The 22,288-nt window shown below is 32.4% G+C and overlaps 2 protein-coding genes across 2 annotated transcripts; both read right to left on the bottom strand.

The window, feature by feature from the left end:
- Positions 1–656: 656 nt before the first annotated feature.
- On the bottom strand, positions 657–11,496 carry LOC119833046 (cilia- and flagella-associated protein 61-like). Its single transcript, XM_038356917.1, has 28 exons — positions 11,351–11,496; positions 10,740–10,874; positions 10,264–10,421; positions 10,027–10,174; positions 9,759–9,894; positions 9,277–9,437; positions 9,117–9,189; positions 8,535–8,806; positions 8,393–8,457; positions 8,205–8,322; positions 7,938–8,049; positions 7,782–7,852; positions 7,365–7,541; positions 6,895–7,120; positions 6,477–6,595; positions 6,166–6,294; positions 5,520–5,714; positions 4,936–5,064; positions 4,499–4,663; positions 3,902–4,100; positions 3,606–3,804; positions 2,978–3,147; positions 2,532–2,665; positions 2,111–2,261; positions 1,780–1,950; positions 1,505–1,615; positions 1,214–1,279; positions 657–884 (listed from the first exon to the last, which is right to left on the bottom strand). The coding sequence occupies exons 1-28, from the start codon at positions 11,494–11,496 to the stop codon at positions 657–659; spliced, it is 4,164 nt and encodes a 1,387-aa protein (XP_038212845.1).
- A 47-nt stretch (positions 11,497–11,543) lies between these two features.
- On the bottom strand, positions 11,544–21,703 carry LOC119832920 (protein regulator of cytokinesis 1-like). Its single transcript, XM_038356746.1, has 14 exons — positions 21,669–21,703; positions 21,050–21,249; positions 20,791–20,911; positions 20,017–20,246; positions 19,557–19,705; positions 19,208–19,375; positions 18,639–18,811; positions 18,345–18,492; positions 17,926–18,054; positions 16,717–16,862; positions 16,068–16,175; positions 14,515–14,656; positions 13,571–13,690; positions 11,544–13,109 (listed from the first exon to the last, which is right to left on the bottom strand). The coding sequence occupies exons 1-14, from the start codon at positions 21,701–21,703 to the stop codon at positions 12,717–12,719; spliced, it is 2,262 nt and encodes a 753-aa protein (XP_038212674.1). The 3' UTR covers positions 11,544–12,716.
- Between the last annotated feature and the right edge of the window lie 585 nt (positions 21,704–22,288).

The raw sequence follows: 22,288 nt of genomic DNA, 5'->3' as shown, positions 1-22,288 counted from the left end.
TAAAATAAATATTTACAAAATGTTTTCAAAATGACAATTATAGGTGCCATAATGTTGCAAGATTTGATTAAATCATTTATGATATTTTCTTATTTTTGAGTCATAGAGAATAGAGCTGCATATGTAGGTAGCTGCATCATAGGTTTTATTTTTGTGTATGATTTTTTCAAAGTGCTGTAGATATTAATTCTAGGTCATCCGCTTTAATCGAGTTGTAATCACAAGCAGGTATTTTTTATGTAATAGTGGGCAGCTGAGGTGGTGGTTCGCCTGATGGTAAGCGATCACTGACATTTGCTGAGGTAGCGGCGCTGCAAATGCATTGCCAGCTTTCAAGGGATATGGGATTTGTAAAGGATTGACGAAAGGAATACAGAAATGAACTGGGACGTGTGAGGAAAAGGATGTGGATCTTCGGCTTCCCCACTCACCAAACGGAACACATAAGCACCCTACTATATCACGTCGGTCTTCTGTGGGGGCGTGGTACATTTCCCGATGCGAGCTAGCTTATGCTAGCATGATGAAGCGTGCTCGATTACTACGCCAGAATTTACTATTAATAACAATTTTCTCTTTTATTTAAATCTGATTTCAATAAAATGACAAATAAACAAACAAAATATTTTTATAGGTTTTATTAAAACAAAACGAATTTAACAAATAGCAGCCAGCATTTTAACAACACTCCTTCTTCGTCTTCTAAATGTTGGGTTTTTCTCTAGATCATGCGCATATGCAGACGTTTCCGAAGGTTGTAAGTACATGGGCAATAGAACATCATTCTCGGAAACCCATTGTATGACGTAGTTCGTAATTGCCTCTATGTGGGGAGACTTTTCGAAGCTATTACGTATCTCGAGCGTCGTTTCATAGGTGAGTGACTGAAAATAAATTATGATTCGAATTAGATACACCGACAGTTCTAAGTGAGTGAGTGAACTATACATTTTTCTAAATGTTATACGTACAAAAGTTTTGCTACAGTTTGGCTACGTTTATTCAATTAGTAATTTTGATATAACAATTTTTAGCAAGAACTTTAATACGATTATCCTCCTACGTAAAAAAATTTGCTAAGGTGAGGCGCTATAATTTCCTTTTTATCGTACAAGCCACTAGACTTACACATAGACTTTAGACTTTGCAAAAGTATCTAACAAGAACATCTAGGTACCTAAAGTGTATTAAGTGATTAATTATTTAACATTACCGTTGAATCTAATTTGTCAACTGCCACTTTGAGTACGTCTTTTATCGTCTCGCCATATGGTTGGCCCTGTATAATCAATAATATATTTTATTCGATGCTTATGCCATCGCATCATTGCTAAGAATGACATGACTAAGAAAGGTGCTCAAAAGCTCAAAAGTGCTTCTACGATAAGTCTCTGTATCCCGTAGGAATATCAGGATAACAAGTTGTTAAAAACATTAGTAGGATATTTCATACGTTATTGTTTAATCAATAATATAACTTTAATTCTACTTCTTGTCCACTCACCAATGGTACTAATTCTTTTACAATTGCAAAAAGTTCGTCTACTTGATCGTGGTATAAAAAGTGCGCCCAAGGCTCTCGGAAGAACTTGTACAGATTATCGAGTCGTTTTGTCTAAAAAAGATCATTTATAGGTATAGGTAATATTTACACTTAACGTGTAATAGTTTGTTTATTGTGTAACATAGGGTACTGTTAAATTTAATGACTGCCGTGATGCTAATAGCTTTTTTTAATTTAATAATTCAAAAGTACAATACAACTTATATTCTACAAACCGTGTATCGTAAATGAACGTTACTAAGCACCGAGCTGGATAAACCATATAGACGTTTAAAATTTTCCAGCGAATATTTCTCCGGCGTCAAACAAGTTATTCCGTCCACTATGAAATCCTTGTTGAAATGCATCTTAAAATACCCCTCCTTAAAAGTTTCTATGATGTAGCCCTGAAAGTACGTAATTTAGCAAAGCATTAGATCAATGCAATATCCAAAATTCCTGGATAGATATACAGAGATAGATATAAATACAAAAACGTGTATGGTGGTCTATTTTTCAAATAATATTTTTATTTAAATATAGCAGTAAATATAATTCTGAACTAACATTATAATCTAAAGATTGTACATAATGATGCGGCACTTTCATGCCCGGCGAGCGAACTTCTAAATATTGTAATCCGCCAGGTAAAGTGCAACATTTGACTATAGGCATTTTGAAATCTGGCACGCTTTTGAATTCTGTTTCTTCCTCCTCTCTGCATTTTATATAAAGGTGTTATAAAATCTAGTTCCTTGAATGACTATTTAATAAGATCCCTTAAAATTTTAATCCGAGATGTCTCCATATTACGTAACTTCTTAACATTTTAAATAGAACTAGATTACTATAAAATTGGATTAATTCGTTTGGTATGGCCTGAACTACATATTTAGGGTCGGAATGACCTTTAAGAGTCTAAATTAAATTTACAGTATTCATTTATATATCAAAATGAAACACAAGGCATAGTAAATTTAAAACTCACCTTTCGTACTTAGACTCAGCCATACAAGTAATATCATTTTCATTGTATCTATCATTCATGTGAAATTCCTTCGCTGATTCATTAGTCTCGTTAGTGAAAAGTGGATCCAACTCATTTCTGATTATTTCTCCAAGCTAAAATTAAATAATGGCTATTTTTTATCCAAGCTGGAAACTTGAATAATTTTCTTTCCATTTTCCACGCACAGATTATTTCCATTATAAATAATATTAATTCGACAAATGTAGATTATAATATGAAAACCCATAAGCATTAAGCACATGTTTAATCGCTCTAGCTATATTTTAACTCAGCAAGAGTTGAAGACTCGTGCATATAAATATCTAACTAATAAAAAAAAAAATTACAAAAATATCTGAAACTAGGTATACTACGATACAATATAAAAACATACATTTTGACACGGTAATAAAATATTCCATCACCTTCATCCCAATCTCATAAGCATCATAATACTTATGTCGTCTCGTGGCTGCGTAGTAACGTCTATGGTACCTTGTTATAGGTCCCGCTGCGTAAATATTAGGATCATTTGTTCTAAAGTTATGGTCTATGACGACACCACCGTCGTACGCCATTCCGCTTTTATGTATAGCTGTATTTGAATAACAAAATATGTTCCTAATTGTTCGAATGTTGTATAAATAATTGTATAAATGGCAAATGTAATATTGTTAAAGCCAGCGGAAGCGCCGCATCAAATTGTCCTGGATGTTTTGTGTTTGCGTGGGATTTGTTTAAAATTACTATAAAAACTATAAACTGGCTTATATAATTACCAATATATTACATGAATGATAGAATAAGATACACCAAACATAATATAGGAAACCTTAATCTGCCCAGATGTGGTACTTATATATAAATATGCTTTTTTATATTTCTATCAATAAACATATTATAAGAAATAACATAATAAGAATATTCACTACTACTCTATTTCATACATTTCATACACTTCCTTTTAAAGAGCCGTTGTCAAACAAAAACATATAGAATGGGTATTGATACTCATCATTTCTTACAAAAAAAAAACTATATATTGGTACTTACCCATAAACACTTGCTCATTGACTCCTCTACGACCGTAATAGAAAAACGCAGCGCAGTCAAGACGTATGAATCTATACTGCGACATAAACTGAACATGTGCCACATAGTCCCTACAATCCAATTGCCAGGACTGGAAATAATATGCACGATATATTGTTATATTTAAATTGCAAAGCACTTCTTGCATTGTTTTGTCCACCTGAAAGAGCAAAAAATCAATCAAAACTACCGATATTATTTGTCCAGCCGAAACAATAGGAAACTTCCTAAAACCATGTAAATAACAAAAATCTAACGTATGTATTGCAAAAGCTGGAAACTCTTGACGCTTTCGGGTCCTTCGGTGGAAAGTTCTCGATGAATATGATATTCTGTGGGGGAACTTTCATTTCTAAGAGCGTGGCGATGCAGCAATAAACGTTTACCGATGATCCATAAACTAGGATTTTACCTGAAAAAAAGGCTTCTAATAACTGACTATTCAGACAACCACATCTACTAATTGTGATCTTTTTAATGAAATAATATATTCGTACAATTACAAACACCCGAAATAATAAGTTATTAAAATAGCCTATAATTTTTTAACTATCTACTGACTACTATTATTAGCACCAATTTTTATCTATATCAGCATTTTTACGTAAAAGGGTAACAAATATCTAAGCATCCATCCAGTTTTGGCATTTTTATAAAGCTTATTAGTAAGTACAGAATTATTATATAGGTATAATGGGACAGGTCTTTGTAAATTAAATAAAAGTTTCTGAATAAATTTTCTTGCTAACGCGTGTAAAGTCGAAAATAATGTCACTCTGCCCATATAGACATATGCACGAAGTATGTAGGTTTTGTAGTTTACACGAATGCCGGTACTATTAATAATGACACACAAACCGCCCGTTTCTTCCCAAACCATACTTCTTACAAAGTTTAGCGCCTTGTTAGCGTCTGTGATATTATTCACAATGAAAACATTGCCTGGAGTAAAATTATTTACAGAGGGTTCTTTAAAACTCTGTGGGACGTCTAACGGTGTGTATTCCAATATACCACTTCTGCAATTAAATACGAAACTTTTGTACAAATATATTGTATCATGACTTATAAACTAACTAGCTTTCCGTCGCGAATTAAAATGAAAAGATACACAGTCCTTTTACAAAATCCCGTTTGTGTGTGAATGCTTTCATCCAAATAGGTTCAGATGTTTAGGCGAGAAGAGACACACGAACAGAGGTACTTTCACATTTATAATATTAGTAGAGATAGTAATTTAAATACTAATTAATACGAGTAAACAGAATTGAATTATAATTTTACATCATACTTCACTATTCTTTCCTTGTCCAATACATCTTTCAAATATTCAGGATGCTGGTATTGTTTCCCGCACAAAATGAAAAGACGGTCATAATAATATTTACTGCCATTTGTCAATGTTATATACTTCTGTCGTCTGAAATAATATTTTTAAAACCTACAACACTTCATTCTTAACTTTCAAGCGACTTAAAAAAAAGAGGAGCATATGTTTTCGACTGTATTATTTGCCTTTGTTAATTCAGATTCTAAACTTTGGACTGGGTAAGACGATTTCGATGATTATTTTTTGGTTGGAATTCTGGTGCTTACCATGTAGCACCGTATAAATCTGGTCTAGTTCTGACCATTCGAAGGCATTTAATATACTGTTTAAAATAGTTATATCTTTTATAAATATTCTTAATCAGTTGCTACTAGGCTGCTGTCTATTAATTTAAATTGTAGATTTTCCACATTCATAAATATTGGGCTTGCCTGATGTGTGATCATTTAAAGACTTTACCTTAATGTTATAAAATACTGTACGATTACATATATTAATGAACCGAACACTCGAAAGTAATATTGAGAAGTAAATGAGAAGCATACTTATTTATTTCAACCATAGAACTTTGTACGGTATTCACGTAATAAGTATATGGAACGCTTTTCAGATATCGCTCCGAGCTCGTGTGGTATTTCATTAACATCATTTCTGCGAGTGCCTTCGAGTTTCGCACATACGGCAAGCCTTGAGGCGATATTAACGTTACGTTTGTGAAGAACAGATACGATGAAGTGTCGCTGAAATCAAGGTAATTTTTTATCAAATTAAAATTTTAAATATTATTCAATTGATGAATCATACTAACATTATAAATGTGAATATTTGTTTATTTGGACGTTTGTCCGTTAATCACACTGAAACCGCTCATCGAGTTTTGATTAAATTTGGTATACAGACAGGGTATGAGCTGACTTGGGTGATAAGATATTATTAATCAATTAAATACTTTCTTGGGATTTAATAAGGAAAAAACAGAAATCTTTATATCCAGGCGGAGCCGGGACGAGCATCTAATATAATAAATACTATTTGGAGTGTGGTAACAGAATAACAAAGTTTTCATTCACAGGTAAATATTAGAAGAAGAAGACTGTTCAATACTCCATCTACACATATTTTTTTCATTTTTTATTTAATCAATATATACAACCTTCAAACCCGTTAATTTATAAATATAAATCACAATACCCAAAGAGGAGCGTATTCAAAAAGGCCATTGCAGTTCTCGAAGCGCCAACAATTACCAATCTCGAATCCACAGTTACTTTCGGCACACTGGTTAATTTTCTACTGATGAACCAACAACTAAATGCCATTCTGAAAGTATTTTAACAGTCATACAATAGACAAAGTATTATTAAGAAAGGTAAATATTAATAAATTCGAGAAAGTTGGTTTAAACTATATAAAAATTATGAGTACACAGTATTTATTTTACGATATACACTTTAAAATACAAATAAAAGAGAAAGTTAAGTTTCACATCAAGATGCACTTACAAAGAATGAGACAGTTTATGTAATTTATTCAATTCCGGTACGGGCGCGTAATCCAAATCAGACATACGTGGTAAAAGTGGTATCATCACCGAGGCGAATGAATTTAACTTATGCGCCATCTGAAATATGTAGTTGATTAGATATAAAAATACATTTAACGATATACAGACAAGGAATAGATGACTGAATGAAAATTCAGATTCTGATTTTTATTTTTTATTTCACAACGCCCAACCGAGCTGATGGTTTACATGATGGAAAACAGCTACCACCCGCTCAAAAACATATGCACAGGTAGACCCTTAGAAAATGCGTTGGCAGGCTTAAAAGGAAAGAAGGAATGCCTCTGAACTTCTACCAAAAGAAAGCATAAGTTTAGAAACAAAGAATAGAAAGTTAAAGATTATACATTACTCACCCATTTATTTCTATATGCTGTTAACCAAATCAACGAATGTATACCAGACTGTCGCATCATATCTCTAACGAAGAACCTATAATGCGGTTCGAATGCAGGATAAATAAGCGCCGTCTTCAGAGTAGCAAAACCAACATTGTAATCTTGATCCTTTATATGGTATTTGTGAATACGATGCGCGTCTATATTGAATTTAGCTCGGATGAAATCTATTTGCTCTGGAGGTCTAGAAAAAGAATATTACAAGGGAAATCTTTTTACATATAGTATCCATATGTACTGTGGAGAAAAAAGGGATATTCCTTTTTGAACGCTGAAAATCTCGAGCAGACTACATTTACCTCAAATTAACTACCTTAAAAGTAGTCTGTTCTAAAAATAGTGTGTATCTAAATTTAGTCTGTATATAATACATGAATAAACTTCAGCTGTCGACGTTATATTAATAATGAAATTAAATAATAACTCACTCTAGAATTCCAATTCCCACCACGGACACATTACTCAAGAAAACATAAGCCTCGAGTTCATTCCTTCTTAGTATAGTATTTTCGACAGACCACATCGTCTCTCGTCCATCCAGACTATACATCAATTGCGCTATTTGCGGTATATCAATTATTTCAGCCCGTCTCACTCGCAGTTTACTGAAACAATAATATAATATTTACTTTACGGAGAAAATATCTTATAGAAACAAAGCAAAACAGAATAACTACTTACGTTATTGCGAAATAACGTATATTATGATTGACAAACCAAATCCATTTATGTGTGATACTTATGAGAATGACTTCTTCAAATGAATAAAAAGTAACATATTGAATTATTATTATTTATGAATCACTAACATAACTAGACACACACACATTAAAACATAAACATACCTAAGAACAGAACATCGATGTGCAACGTACAATGAATATTCACAACTTATATGATTTTGCGTCGGAACAAACTGCAATTAATTATATTAGATTGCACTAATTTATTAACTGTCTCTTTTTTAGCAATCTCAACTACATTTATAGTGGGTTTCTTACAGCAAAGTGTTGTAACAGTGGCATACTTTTTCCCGAACAAGGAACTCGTATAATACAATAATCATAATCCTTCATCACTTCGAATGCTGCTTCCAATAAATCAAAAGCATGCCTAAAATATGAAAATTTTGTAAAAGTTACAATTAAATACCTAAGTGTACTTCAACAACCACAATTTATCAATGTGTGAATATGAAGTTTTAAATTTGCTAGAAATTCTCTTATATATTTAAATTTATAAAATAGATCATTTTTATTTTATTTAACCTGTCATCAACATCTTTATGAAATCCAAACAGCTCAATCATGAAAGCATTTGGCTCCCCACAAAATTTAACATTTTTATTTTCGTTTACGTCGCGAACTATCCTCATAGATGTTCTACCTAAAATAAATGAAAGCAAAATGTAAATAAATCTGTAAATTTAATTATGACATTAAAGAAGAAATCATACGTTTGTATTTATTTCCATCATCAGGTTCGCTTGATTTTCTAATTTCTTGTCGTTTTATATTTGATCTGCAAAAAATAATGTTTTCCACAAAGTCATTAACAGGACTCAAAATCCTATACTTGTTTGTACAATAATTACTCACGGCAAAAAGTCCCGTGAAAGAACTTCAGGCACCGTCAACAAATGATGATCGATATTGACGATTTCATAATCAAACGGATCTTCATCTAACAGACAATCCACAAACGTTGTATGGGACTGAACGGGGGATATAAAGACCTTTTCACTCAAGTCATCTGAGTTTTTGCCTTGCAAATATAAACAATCGAAACTGTATCTCATTGATGAACGATGAGCGAAATCCACTTTGCTAGGACTTCTTGGTCTGACACTCACGTTGTCCGTGGACTGTTCCTGAAAGTTTATCAGACAAAAGAATATAACATGGTCCATATATTTTGTACAATGCAAGTTTAGTTATACTATCTATAACGCTATAGTTTTAACTAATTACTATATTGTAAGACTCCACCGCAAAGCCATTATAGCGGCTGGTGTGAGGGCGTTATTTAATGTTGAAACATATATCAGATCTTCTATTTTGTTTTGGGACTTTTAGAGAAGTTAAACCGTAGGGGCCTCAATAACATCGGAGAAGTTTATTGTATTTTTTAATAGAACCAAATTCAGTACAGCCGAAAACAGAAAAATAAAGTATTCTTACATCTTGAACTTGTTCTTGCTCCAAATGAGGAGTAATATCGAATGGACTCCATTTACCGAGCATTATTGGTTCACTAAAATTAATAGAATTTTTTTTAAAACCGACTTTTAGGTTAAACTACTTAGATTATTATCATATGCGATAAACAGCAAGGACATACCCAAAAGTACGCAAAAGCAAATTGCTTCTCTTATTCCGCTCTCTTTCGATTGGAGTCGATTTTTGAAGTCCATGATATGAATCCAGTTCGTAAGTATTTTGAAGCATAGCATAATTAATATCCGAATTTAAACACATAACGCCACTTACACCTTCGAGACACTGGATTTTTTTTATAAGAACTCGGTCAGTATGAATCCATTTTAGTATAAAAGTTTTTTCAAGCCGCTTTAGAAAGTAATATTCTTTATGAATTACTTAATTAATAACTCAATACTACAAATCCAACAAGAGATTCTTGAAGAATACCTATTACTGACACAAGTATTTGTAAAGTATGACTTGCCTTTGACTTATATATGCTCTACAGATTGGATATTAACTTAATATTAATTTGTAAGCATCTGGGTTTCGAAATTCATTATAACTTAAAGCCATTAATTTTTACATTCGTCAGGCGCATTTCACATTTAAATAACTCACCTCACTAACAATGATCTTTCTTTTCATTTCAGGGTGGCGGCCAATAATTTCGCTTATGTAATAATCACCGTACAATTCTCTCAGCTTTGGACAACTTTTTTCCAGAATCGCTACTATATCATCGTTATCTTCTTCACTGGATAATGAATATAGAAAGAAGTAAAGCAATAGACAGTAAAAAATAAAATACAGTTAACGCTTTTCTCTTGCAATTTTTTAAATTAATAAGAACTCAATTTGTCGATATTCACAAACTAAACCCACTTACACAGCTCTTCGTATTCTCAATTTTGGGCAGAAGTCCTGTCTAAGGGCGCTATAAAAATAATGGTAATTGACATCATCATCGTCTGTGCGTTTTGCTTTGTTCTTCATGTAATTGTGTTTTTTAATTGTCTGATATTTCACAACACACTCTGAAATCACAAAACCATTATGTAAGTTAGTGAGTCAATAATAATGTATATAATCAGTAAGCGAAAAACAGTAATGAATAATTAAAAACCTCTTGGGCAATTTGGTGGCACCACCAATATCACTTGTTGTAGATATACATCGTTATTAAACAGACTCAACAAGGCTTCTTCCAAAAAATAACCAACGACTGAATGAGAACAGCACATGGCGTGTATAAACAGTGTGTTACGTGATAAATAGAATTTCCTGAAAAAAAAATAGAAACAAGGGAAACGCTGTCGCATTTTAAAGTGTGTAATTTGAGAAATAAACCTAGAAGAGACTACTGATCTCAACATATTTTTTGAATTTTTCCCTTTGGTTTCGTGCTCAGCCGACCTGCAAAATGAGTTTTTCATTCTCCGAGGTTTAGCATTCAACGTAATTATAATTATATATTTTATTTTGTTACTCGATAACTCTGATAGTTTTTGAACCCATTGACGTAGTCAATTTTGTTATAACAAGCAATAATAACAAAACTGAAAAATTAAACATTACAATTACCATGAGTAAAACCCTTACCTATACATATTCCTCATCCAAGTTTCCCAATCAGCTGGATTAACGGCGGGTATGTCTGGATAATCACATAAGGCCATAAATCCAATCACTTCTTGTTTATCGTTGATCATGCATATTGAAAGCGTTGCTAGCTCTCTACAATAGGGAAGTGGGAAAATCGTATTTAAGAAATATTTTAATAAGCTCAATATTCTCGGCTCACTAAGTGTTATATACTTTTTCATAGATGCGAAAGTCGCTTTACCTATGAGTAGTTTATGCGTAAAGAAGACTCACTCCTAAATCACTGAATTATTTATAATGAAAAATTCGGTATAAAGACAAGACCTGAGTAAGGACGTGATATATTTATCATGGAACACGGATGGGATAAGGGAGCCGTGGTCGAAAACTTAGTGTAGCTATAAATATATTATTCTATTAGAGCTATATTATGATTTGCATCCATGATTTTTACCTTGAAATATTTTTAGTTTATTACTACTATAAGGTATATGATTCATATTATGTGTATTCATTTACTGGTAATGTTCAAAAATATCTTAATATTAGAGCATTACAATTGTATGAGTAAATTAATATACCTACCTACTAATTCATAGGATACTCACATTAAACTTCCTACATCAATTTTACCGAATAATTTTTCGGAATCATTATTTTTTAATATAACTTCTATTTCATACTTGTCTTCTTGCACTGCTCGTCTAAACCTTCTACCGTTAGGAAGAACATGGAAATCGAAATAAATCGACATTTTGGTAAAGCCAAAGTAAATCTATAGGGCTACGAATAAAACGCCAATTTTAAACTATGAATAATATATTACAACCATAATTTACACATTGCTTGCATTACATAATTATATATTAAAATTAAATACTATTACAATCGGTGCGAAATTGAAAACCCATAGTGCATTAATCAAGACATTAATTATCATTTCAATACTGATTTTTTAAGTACATGCAGCAATTTTAGCTGCCAACCACAATATTTTGAGCATGTCGAAAAGACTTGAATGACGAGCATGTAAAATTATCAATATACTTAAAAATAAAATAAAAAATAATTATTAGTATTAATGTCGCAATAAAATTAAATTCTATATTAAAATCTTTTTAAACGCTAATGGTTAAACCAATATGTACCAAATAGATGGAATTAAACGCACTCAAAATAATAATAAACGAAATTAATATTGTATTCAAATTCTAAAAACTTAAACCTACAAAAGCAAATACTATTCATAATCATAACACAGTCGTAATTAACATTAAAAATAATAAAAATAGTCATTAATTATATTGAAGATTGGACTTTTCAATAGAAGCTGACGCAATCCTTTTGGTCTTTACTAAGGGAATTTCGCCTGTAAAATAATTTACCAGCGCTTCCCTTCCATAGAACCACATATTTACACAAAGACCGTAAATATAAAACACCGATATTGAAGAATTTGTGTGTTAACGCGTCGTGAAACATTATATCATAAAATCGATGGGCTGATGTAGAACAAAAGCAAACCTTAAAATAAAACAATTAATTGAAAAAGCAACTTATGGTACATTTCTACGGCTTATACATACATAGTCAGTAAAAACATTGAAATCACATGAGCGATATAAAGATAAGACGATGTGCTAATAATTATGTAAGTTATCATAAAAGATGAAACCTTGTAAGATGTTATGCTAATTAATAAAAACAGTGCCTATAAATATTCAAAGGCAAATTTCCCAATTCCTACTTTTATGGTAACACGTTACATAAAAAAAAACGCCATAGCATTTTAAAAGCTGGGTTTTGTACTTTGCCCGCAAATTATAATCTCTCATATGTTTATATAGACAGGTACTGAAGTATGGAGTTATAAAGATATTTTAACCATTTCAATGTAACAGTACTCGTCAGCTGTTCCATAAAGATAGCACACAAAAATATATTACACCAATCGATCGGACCAAGAAATCTAAGTTAGATGAGAGGCGGTAGATTTTTCGCTCTGATGAGATGGGAATGTGATTTTGATCTGCTAACATTACCGGGCGTAGTTTTGACCGCCATGTTTGTCGCCGTGTTCTGACGCTGGAGGTTCGCTTTGTTCGAGCTCAATGGCGTCCTGGGTGTTGCGAAACCATCGTTATTGAGTTTCAGCGCTGATCTAGTGAGTCTAGTGGGTGTGAATATGAGATTCGTGGGGGTAACGGGCAGGTTGTTCTCTTTGCCGATTTTCGGCGTCATTTGGTGGTTGCGCGGTGGTTTTTTTGGGGTGTTTTCCTTGTCGTTCTGAACTGTAATGGTTGGGATGATGCCGTTAGCGTTGCACGCCATTGAACTGCGGCTCACTTGTTTCTCATGAATGCCATCCTGAAAATTTATTAACAAGTGATATATTAACTTACTTTACAGCACATAAAGAAAATTGTGTTTGAGAAATATTGCTTTTAAAAGAGACGTGTTTTGAACAAAAAAAATTGCATTGCATATATCGTATGTTGCAATTATTGAAAAGCTTACACTCGGGCCGAGCCGGGACGTGTAGGTAGTTTTCAATAAGAAAAAAACATCAAATTACTTCGAATCCAAAACGCTACCTACAGTACTACTAATAATTTACAACACAAATGATTTTTATCAATTTAAAAATAATTAATGTCAAATGTGTTGCTAAGAGTAAAACTCGAGAACGTTTCTACCGATTCGGCTAATTTTTTTTTTACGTTTTTGTCAAGAAACAAGAGAGATTGTTTTGGAGAAAATGCGCACCACGAGTGAACCCGGGGCGGACCACTTATATACTATTATAAAAAAACGAATACAACACCCACCTTAAAGTCCGTGTACGTGGTGAGCAGCGTGGACTCGGTGAGCGGGTCGCGCGGCTCCGCGGCGTCCGTCGAGCGCGTCGCGTTCAGCGAGCGCCGCGCGCTGCGCCGCCGCCCCAGCGACTGCGCACACACCGCACTACTCACTACTGGCTAATGGCTAATGGCTAATGGCTAATGGCTAATGGCTAATGGCTAATGGCTAATGGCTAATGGCTAATGGCTAATGGCTAATGGCTAATGGCTAATGGCTAATGGCTAATGGCTAATGGCTAGTGGCTAGTGACTAATGACTAATGGCTAAATACGTTTACGCTTTACTTTCTTATTTTTTTACTAAACCTTATATTAGAAACAACTAGACTGACAATAACGCTCAAAAATTGTCTAAAGCAAAACTGGTTAATTTGGCAAAGTGAATGAGCAAAAGAAATTGGCATTGAATATACTACCACAAAGAAAAGAACAGGACTTATCAAGGATCAGTGGTAATATAATAATTTTATGAGTTTATCTTATTATCCTGATTTAGGATCGCCATGATAAAATAAGAGCGAGACAATTTAGTTGATCATTAAAGCGTGTTTCATGGTTTTTTTTTTTGTATTATAACAGACTAGCACATCAATAATGTTTACTAAAAAAAATGTTTTAATACTGTACCCTTCCAGCCATTTAAAAATATTTCCATATAAATCAAGAAATCTTTGATATAATTAAATCACCTAAACGCTTATTAAATTTACTATAAAATCATTACAGAGTAAATTTAATATGTATAGTTTTTTGTTTAACATTTCAGTAAAATAACAATCATTTTCGTAACAAAAATCTATAATTTGATGACTTCAAATTTATTTATTTTTTAAACCATCGTACAACAACCTAATGATTCTAAATAACCAGCGCAAATGACTATACTACATACAGTGTTAGCAAATACTCACGGTTCGTTTATGTTTCAGAATGCTGCCGTTGACAATAACTTTTGGCGTCTTCTTACCCTCTTCACCATAGTTCAGTTTACGTTTAGCATTCTCCCCTAAACCATCTGCGGCCGTTCGTGCCGCTAGCCTTCCACTTATGCGCCTGTTAAATATTAAACAGTTTGATTAATGTTAAGTTCAAAAGTAAATAGGTAATCATATAATTTAGGTGATAATAACAAAATCATTACAAATATATACATGTACAATGATGTTTATGATTGAATTAGATTTTTTTAAAAACACTACATTTTCAAAAAAATATTTAATAACTTTAATACCTAATAAAGTTTTACATATATTAGAATTTTTTGTCATTATTCTCCATGATAAATACTCTAGAATTACGATACTACGATAAACACTACGATACTACGATAAACACTCTTCCATTGTAATTAGCATATTAATAAGGCTATTAAAATTGTTTTCGTTTCGTTGCATTGTCATCTCATATTTCGCAAGCATCGTGACATGCGAGATTGTGAAGCCATTGCCAAACCATGTACTTATAATAAATCGGAAAGAGATTAAGCCTATCTTGTAGACACATTAAAATACAAATTATAAGATATTCAAATACACTAATAGCATACAAACAAAAAACCACATCAATCACAGTTCTAACAACTCTACTACGCCTAACTGTAAATAATGTTTCAACGTTCAATAAACCTAATAATACGCTAACGCCAATGAATATTGCAATTTGAATAGCTGCTTTAATTAAATAGCTCCAATCGTAATTTGTCCAGTTACTTTTACTGGCCCAATGATCTACATAGCAACAATAGTTCCCATTCCTTCTACTTATGTAATATAATTAATGCTTTCGCTACTGTCACTAATCACACTTGCCTCGGATGTTGAAATTGTGTTCACTTCATTAGTTTCATAAACGGGCACTGTAATTATGGAAGGAATGAAAATATTGCATTTATATTTCTTTTATTATACTTGATAATTCTTTTTTATAATGATACATAGTAGAAACTCATGATATCATGGATTTTGTTGTAGTGATAAAAATGATATTATTTATATGATACACTATATATAATACATAATGAAATGTGTCAAATTACGTGTTTATCCACAATGGCTTGACTATTGGTTTTAATTGATTATTACAAATCGTGTCCACTATATTTAAAAACTTTATTTATGCTTTTCTCAGGGGTGATTACAATGTTATATAAAAATCGTCAAACAATAAATTTTTTATCAAACACTAGCTTCCCGTCCGCGGCTTCGCTCGCCTCCGTATTGATCTTACCATTTAAGCTATTCCTGGACCATTCAGAATGAACCAAAGCCATGATTATTAAAATCAGACCAGCCCATAGTTTTAGCGAGACTAACGAACAGCCATTGATTTTTACATATAAGATGATATTATACGTAACTATTAAAAATTAGAGAAATATGTAAAATTATCTCATTATAAAAATTAATGACAGTGTGTATAAACAAAAATTCTGATATTGGTTTCAGCTATAAAATAAAGTATTTACCTCTTAACAGTAGTAATGGCCGATCTCTTAAGCGCAGAGAGGTTGGACGCGAACGTAGAGGTGGCCTTCTTAGCGCTGCCCGTCACCAGTTGGCGTTTACTTGGCAGTCTATGAATCGGAAAAACTGCTTAAATTCTTTCACGCGTTATATTTATAGAATTTTATACAAATTAAAAAAAAGTATTATGCGACATTAAAGTATACGAAGTAAATAACATATTGTATGAGTAACTGCATTTCTAACGAATTGTAAATACAATTGTAGTTATCTCGGTTTAGGGTATTATATTGGAGCAGGTGTAGAAGAAGATGATAAAAATGATTTCTGCATTAACGATAAAACTAAATAAATGAAAACATTGCACCCTAAAAACAAACGCAAGATGTTGCCGCTAATATTATAATGTTACTTTATAGGTTTAATTCATATTAAATTTCGGTATAAAATGCAACATTTCGCTAATCCAAATAAACCAAAACATACAATAGCAAAACCCGTTTACCTATATTGTTATTCGCTTCTTCCTTACTCATCCAAGTCCGTTGCTCATTAGCAGGTCTAATTCCGATCGCTTCCCATCAGTCGACATCCCGTCGCGACATACGATCAGCGCGACAAACATACAAACAAACAAACAGCAAAGTGTACCTGTGTCGGTCGACGGTGTGCGCGAGGCCGGCGGCGGCGGCGGCGGTGCGGTCGCGCTTGCCGAGCGGCGACGTGGCGAGCGCGCGGAACGACGGCGTGGTCGGCGTCAGCGCCTGCTTGCGCGCCGACACCTTGCTGTGCCGCTCCTGCGACGGGACAGCGCGTTAGTACGGGCCGCGGGACGTTCCACGGAACGGAGGGGAAATTAAACAAGGCCTGTGTTTTTATAACTCTTTAAGTTAACATCAAAGCAACGATTTTGCCGAGTTACTGAGTTGACTGATATTTATAGACAAATAATCTCGCAAACACGGAATAATAAGGCCTTATGTTTCTATTATCATACAGTATCATAAATTAATATCAAGCACCGATCTATTGCAAACCTTTGTGTACTATGTGGAATGTAGGTTCCTAAAATATACCTTTTAAATTGATTAATCATGAATACTATTATACAATTCTACACACATATACTTTGGAAAAGTTACAAACAAATAATTTTTATTAAAAATATATCAGAGTGGAGTTAATGATAAATTTGAATAAATGCATGAGTAAATATCCCTGTACCCTTCTTCAGGAGTAAATTTGCACTCAGATCGTTTGAAGGACTAGCCCCTCGTTTCTACAATATTTTAAGTGAAAAACATAGAGTAAAAGAACTTAATAAGTACATTTTCAAAAAAACTGTTCTAACTTGGCTTAATAGCTATGATTATGACAGTCTTGAAAAATTAATAAGCATTTAAGTAAATATACCCATTTTCTAAGTTGAGTCTAAAACATACAAAACGCACACCCAAACACACACACACACACACACACACGCACACACACACACACACACACACCAAAGTTTTATAATTTTAAGCACAGTCAGTTTGTTGGAAATTGGATTACCCTTAGATATATAAAAAAAAAAAAAAATGTTGATCTTTCGATCTACTTAGAACAATGTTATTATTATTATATGTATCACTCCAAGAGAAGGAACAGGTCTTAACCTAGCAAGAGGGCCTGAGCCACAATCCACTTGTACAATAATGTAAAAAACCTAAGAAATAAAGATTTATTTATTATTATTATTATTTAAATGAACAATTCTTCATTGAACACTAAATACAGTAGTACTACAAATCAAAAGCAATATGAAGAAGCGATCTCTCCCAGACCAAAAGAGATTTCTTACTTAAAAGTAAAACTTACTGCTTTCCTAGTCTCCCATTCATCTTGCATTAGTTGCAAAATAGGTTTTCCATCAACAGTGAACTGCCTACCGGATATAGCCTCGTACTCCATGACCAGATCACGAATTTGCGCCTCAATTTTCGGTAACTGTAAATATTGACAATTGATTACACTAATAATAGTAAATTAACTAAAAACTTTTAGATATTTAACTCAAAATATTGTTGCTCAAATAAAAAATTCAATACATAAATGGCATTTTATAAAGTATTAAAGTGTTATCTGTAATAACTTGTAACTATTGCGTAAGTTATCTTAAATCCATGTTGTTCTGAACATCATCACGACAATATGTTCTATCAGTTAAAACACTCCCCATAGTAACAAGAAACCCTACTTATCTATTCACTTATAAATCATTTATGAATAATACAAACATTGCTAGCAATGGCCTTCCTCTCCTTCTCCTCCTTGAGCAATTGACCGCCGCGGTTGTTGTACCGACCCGGTTCCGACGCACGAGCTTCCAACTCCGTCATCTTCAGCCAGAGATTCTTGCGGGTCAACACCAGATCGAAAATTTGCCTGTTTCAACAATAATAAACTATTTAAATACATATCATACATAACATTTTATCAATAACAAATTATCCCTGATATCTAAACATTCACAGAGGTAAAAAAAATATATACAATTCTACATATTCAAAAGAAAATTCATGCTAACTTACTTATTTTCATTGTAGAACTTAGTGATTTTATCCAAGTACAGTTCATGCAATGTGAGTGTATCTTCAGTGAAAATATCTTCATAATAATGTACAAACTCCTCACGCTCTTGTCTCGAGTACATGATGTTATCCCACATTAGCTTGATTTTTGTGCGGACATTGGCTACAAATACCTAGGGTGAAAAAAAATAAAATATTACTGTATTTTTGAGCCTTACAAAAGATTCTTTTTATCACAGATTATACAAAAAGAAAACAAGTAGTCTAATTTTTCCTACATTTATATTGAAAAAATTAAGAAATACAAAGAACAAAAAATTGGTTCAGATCTTGACTTAGAATAAATTTAAAGAAATATTGAAAATACATGAATAAAAAAACCTGGTAAATTGGCAATTTGCAATGAAATTATTATAATCTACATAAAATAACTAGTTGTCCACCATTGCATTGCCTGTGGTAGACTATAGCATTCAAGGATTATTTTCATATCCAACAGAAAAATAAAATTTGGTCCAGTAGTTCTTGAGATTTGGCTAATTACACACATAGGTATTATACAAACATACCGATATTTTCTGGCGCTTGATTTGATCACACCTCTTAAGCTCTTCCTTGATAGCATTCTCGGTATGAGGATTGCAGCCTGGGTGAGCTTGCAAGAAATTGTCCCTGTAGATTTGGTCTTCTTCCAAGCAATCCCAGAGCTTGGCAAGACGTTCACGCAACTCCAAAACCTATTTGGTATTTATAAATACATTTACTGTTGTATCTTGTACAACTGTTCATGAATTTGGTTCTACAGCATAAACTATAGCATTTATAATGACAACATGTTAACATGCAATTATTAACATTAATTTATTATAAATTATTATCCTATACTAGAATGATCTAGTTTTATTCAAATATTCTTACCCTATTATTGGTTTGTTCATATTTTTCCTGTAAATCTTGTTGCAACTTAGCGAGACGATCCATGTTCATATCAGTGACTCTGAAGTCCACAGACAATGAAGTAACCACTGCATGCTCAAATTTATTCTGAGGTTTGATTTGCAACTTATCTACAAAATAAAAGAAAATTAAATTAAAATCCATCAACTTTCATTGATATATTACTTTTGAAGTCAGTTTCAAAAGTAATAAATAGGCTATCAGTGAATCTGCCAGCTAGTTGTGCAAATAGCCTATAGAGTTTTATTGCTTTAATAATAATTATAAAATACTAATTGCATATTTCAAAACAAACTTAAAAAAATATGATCATAGTGTAAGATTATTGCGACTTAAATAGAATATGAAGACAAAAAACACAAAAGCAACAATTAAAGAAATCATGTTAATATAGTGTATTTTTATAATATTAAACACTTACCCATTATATCCTTAACTTCAAATTGAGTATTCAGAAATATCTCTGCCCTCTTATCTCTTTCAGCTTGCAGCATCTCCAAATGAACCTTGAGTTTGTTCAGATCTTCCTCTGACGGTAGAGGTATCTCCTGCAACTCCTGTATTGTGACACCAAGTTTATCGGCAAGATCATTTTGCCACTCCAGTAGCCTTTCCATTTTTGTTCTGCGCTGCTCAACTTGTTCTCTGTATCTGTATGTGTTGTATGCATAAAGTATTAAATCATCAGCTTCATAAAAACAAAATTGATATGAAATTAGTGTAATCAACTGATGTGGCCTTTAAAGTGTTTTTATTAACTAGTAGCTAATATGTTTTAATGTCCTTTTTTAATAAAATTTTTCAAGAACACAATAATTTACTCTTTATGTAAAGTTCTGATCAATAAATAAAACAAAACATAAATGAAAATAGTCATTCATCAGTAAAATTATCACTCTTGTAGCATAAGCTTAATCAATAACACTCTCACATCAATTAAGATTACTTGGACATGCCTTGATCAACATACATACAACATGCCTTAATTAACTTGGTACAGTCATCTTATACAAAGGTCATGGGTTCATTTTAACACGGGTATATTAATAATTTGAACCTTAACCTTAATCTGTACTGAACTTGCCCATATAACAGTTCAATATAAGTTACATTTTGTAACATTATTGTCACACATTTTATTACAGTTGACTTTGTACTAACATTAATTATTCAATAGTAGTAGAAGTCTTCTTACCCTGCAATTTGATTTTCCAATTGTTTTTTATAGTCTATTAACATCATATCTTCTTTAAATTCCAATATACTAATATCAACTGAGAGGCATCGGCTGAGTTCTTCAGTTTCTTCTTTGAGTTCTAAACACAGATATTTTTGATGAAAAACAGAACATTTTATTTAAAGTTAAAGAGATTTGTAGTTTGCACATGCCAAGTAAATAATTGTCTCTGTTAAATTTTATTTTCAAAACTATTTAATAAGATTAGCTCACTTACTGTCAACTTGGGTTTGCAAAGCAATGAGCTTTTGGCCCGTCTCAGAGATGACCTCCCGGTGGAACTCTTTTTCTATTTGTACCAACCTAGTGATGTTACTTATTTTTGCTTTTTCATCAACACCCAAATGAGACCAGGTAACCCATAGTTCCTCCATTAATGTGCGAACATTCTGAGAAATTTCTTGGAGGACCTCCTCACTATGATAAATGATGGAAACATAATAACATATTATTTCTCTTATTATATACAGTAGTAGTTATTATTATTTAAAAGAATTGAAAATAAAATTCTAATTTAAGGGATTTTGAAGTCTATATAAATCAGCACGTATTTAACAGAGGTAAAGATGCCTACAGATTGGAAATACAAAAAATAACACGGATAAATTGTTTCTTTCTATCCTTTAATCCCTTATAACATTAACATTACTGCCGCTTTGGTCATACTGTAATCTGGCTTTGATTTTTTTGGTAAGTTATCAAAATGAAAAATACACCATGCAGATATATATATATTGAAAAATGTACCTCATACAAAAGCATGACAATTTCGCAACGTACGTATAAGAAAGATGAAATATTTTAAGTTAGTCGTAATATCGTGGAAAATAACTTACAAAAGCTTTCCGACGTCTTCTGTAAGTGCAATCATTGTTTCTAAATACACCACACTCAACACAAATTTTATAATATTTTCACATGCGTGAGTCAATTTTAAGCTCAATTCTTAAATATAATCGTTCTAATGAGCAACGACAAAATTATTTTCAAAATTATAACGACAGTCAACTTCGTAATACGAACGGTCTTGATTTCATACGTTTGAACTTTGAGTTTTCAAAATTCAATCGTTATTCGTTACCGTAAAACGTCCAAACACTGCTTTGTAATTGGCTGAATTCTTGCTATGATTCAAGTGTCACGTCGTAAAAGGCAATGGTGTTTTTACTGACAGCCGATGTTATTTTCACTCATGGCAATATTTTGACCACATTTCTATAATATTAACAATTAGATATTAAAATTATTTTTGTAATTGAATAGTAAGTGTGTTCATGTTTTATAAGAATTAGTAGCGGTGTACTTTTTTTTTAATATCAATAAAACTTATCGAGTTACTGTGTAGGTACTTATAATATTACTTAATAAAACATTATTGAAACGGAAAAAATATCCAAACTTTTATTAAATGAATACGTAAAATTATCAATATATTCACACACACACATACACACTC

Source organism: Zerene cesonia, chromosome 16 (genome assembly GCF_012273895.1).
Source record: "Zerene cesonia ecotype Mississippi chromosome 16, Zerene_cesonia_1.1, whole genome shotgun sequence".
Taxonomy (NCBI): domain Eukaryota; kingdom Metazoa; phylum Arthropoda; class Insecta; order Lepidoptera; family Pieridae; genus Zerene; species Zerene cesonia.
Note: the sequence above shows the minus strand (reverse complement) of the source record. Positions and strands in the feature narration are given on the sequence as shown.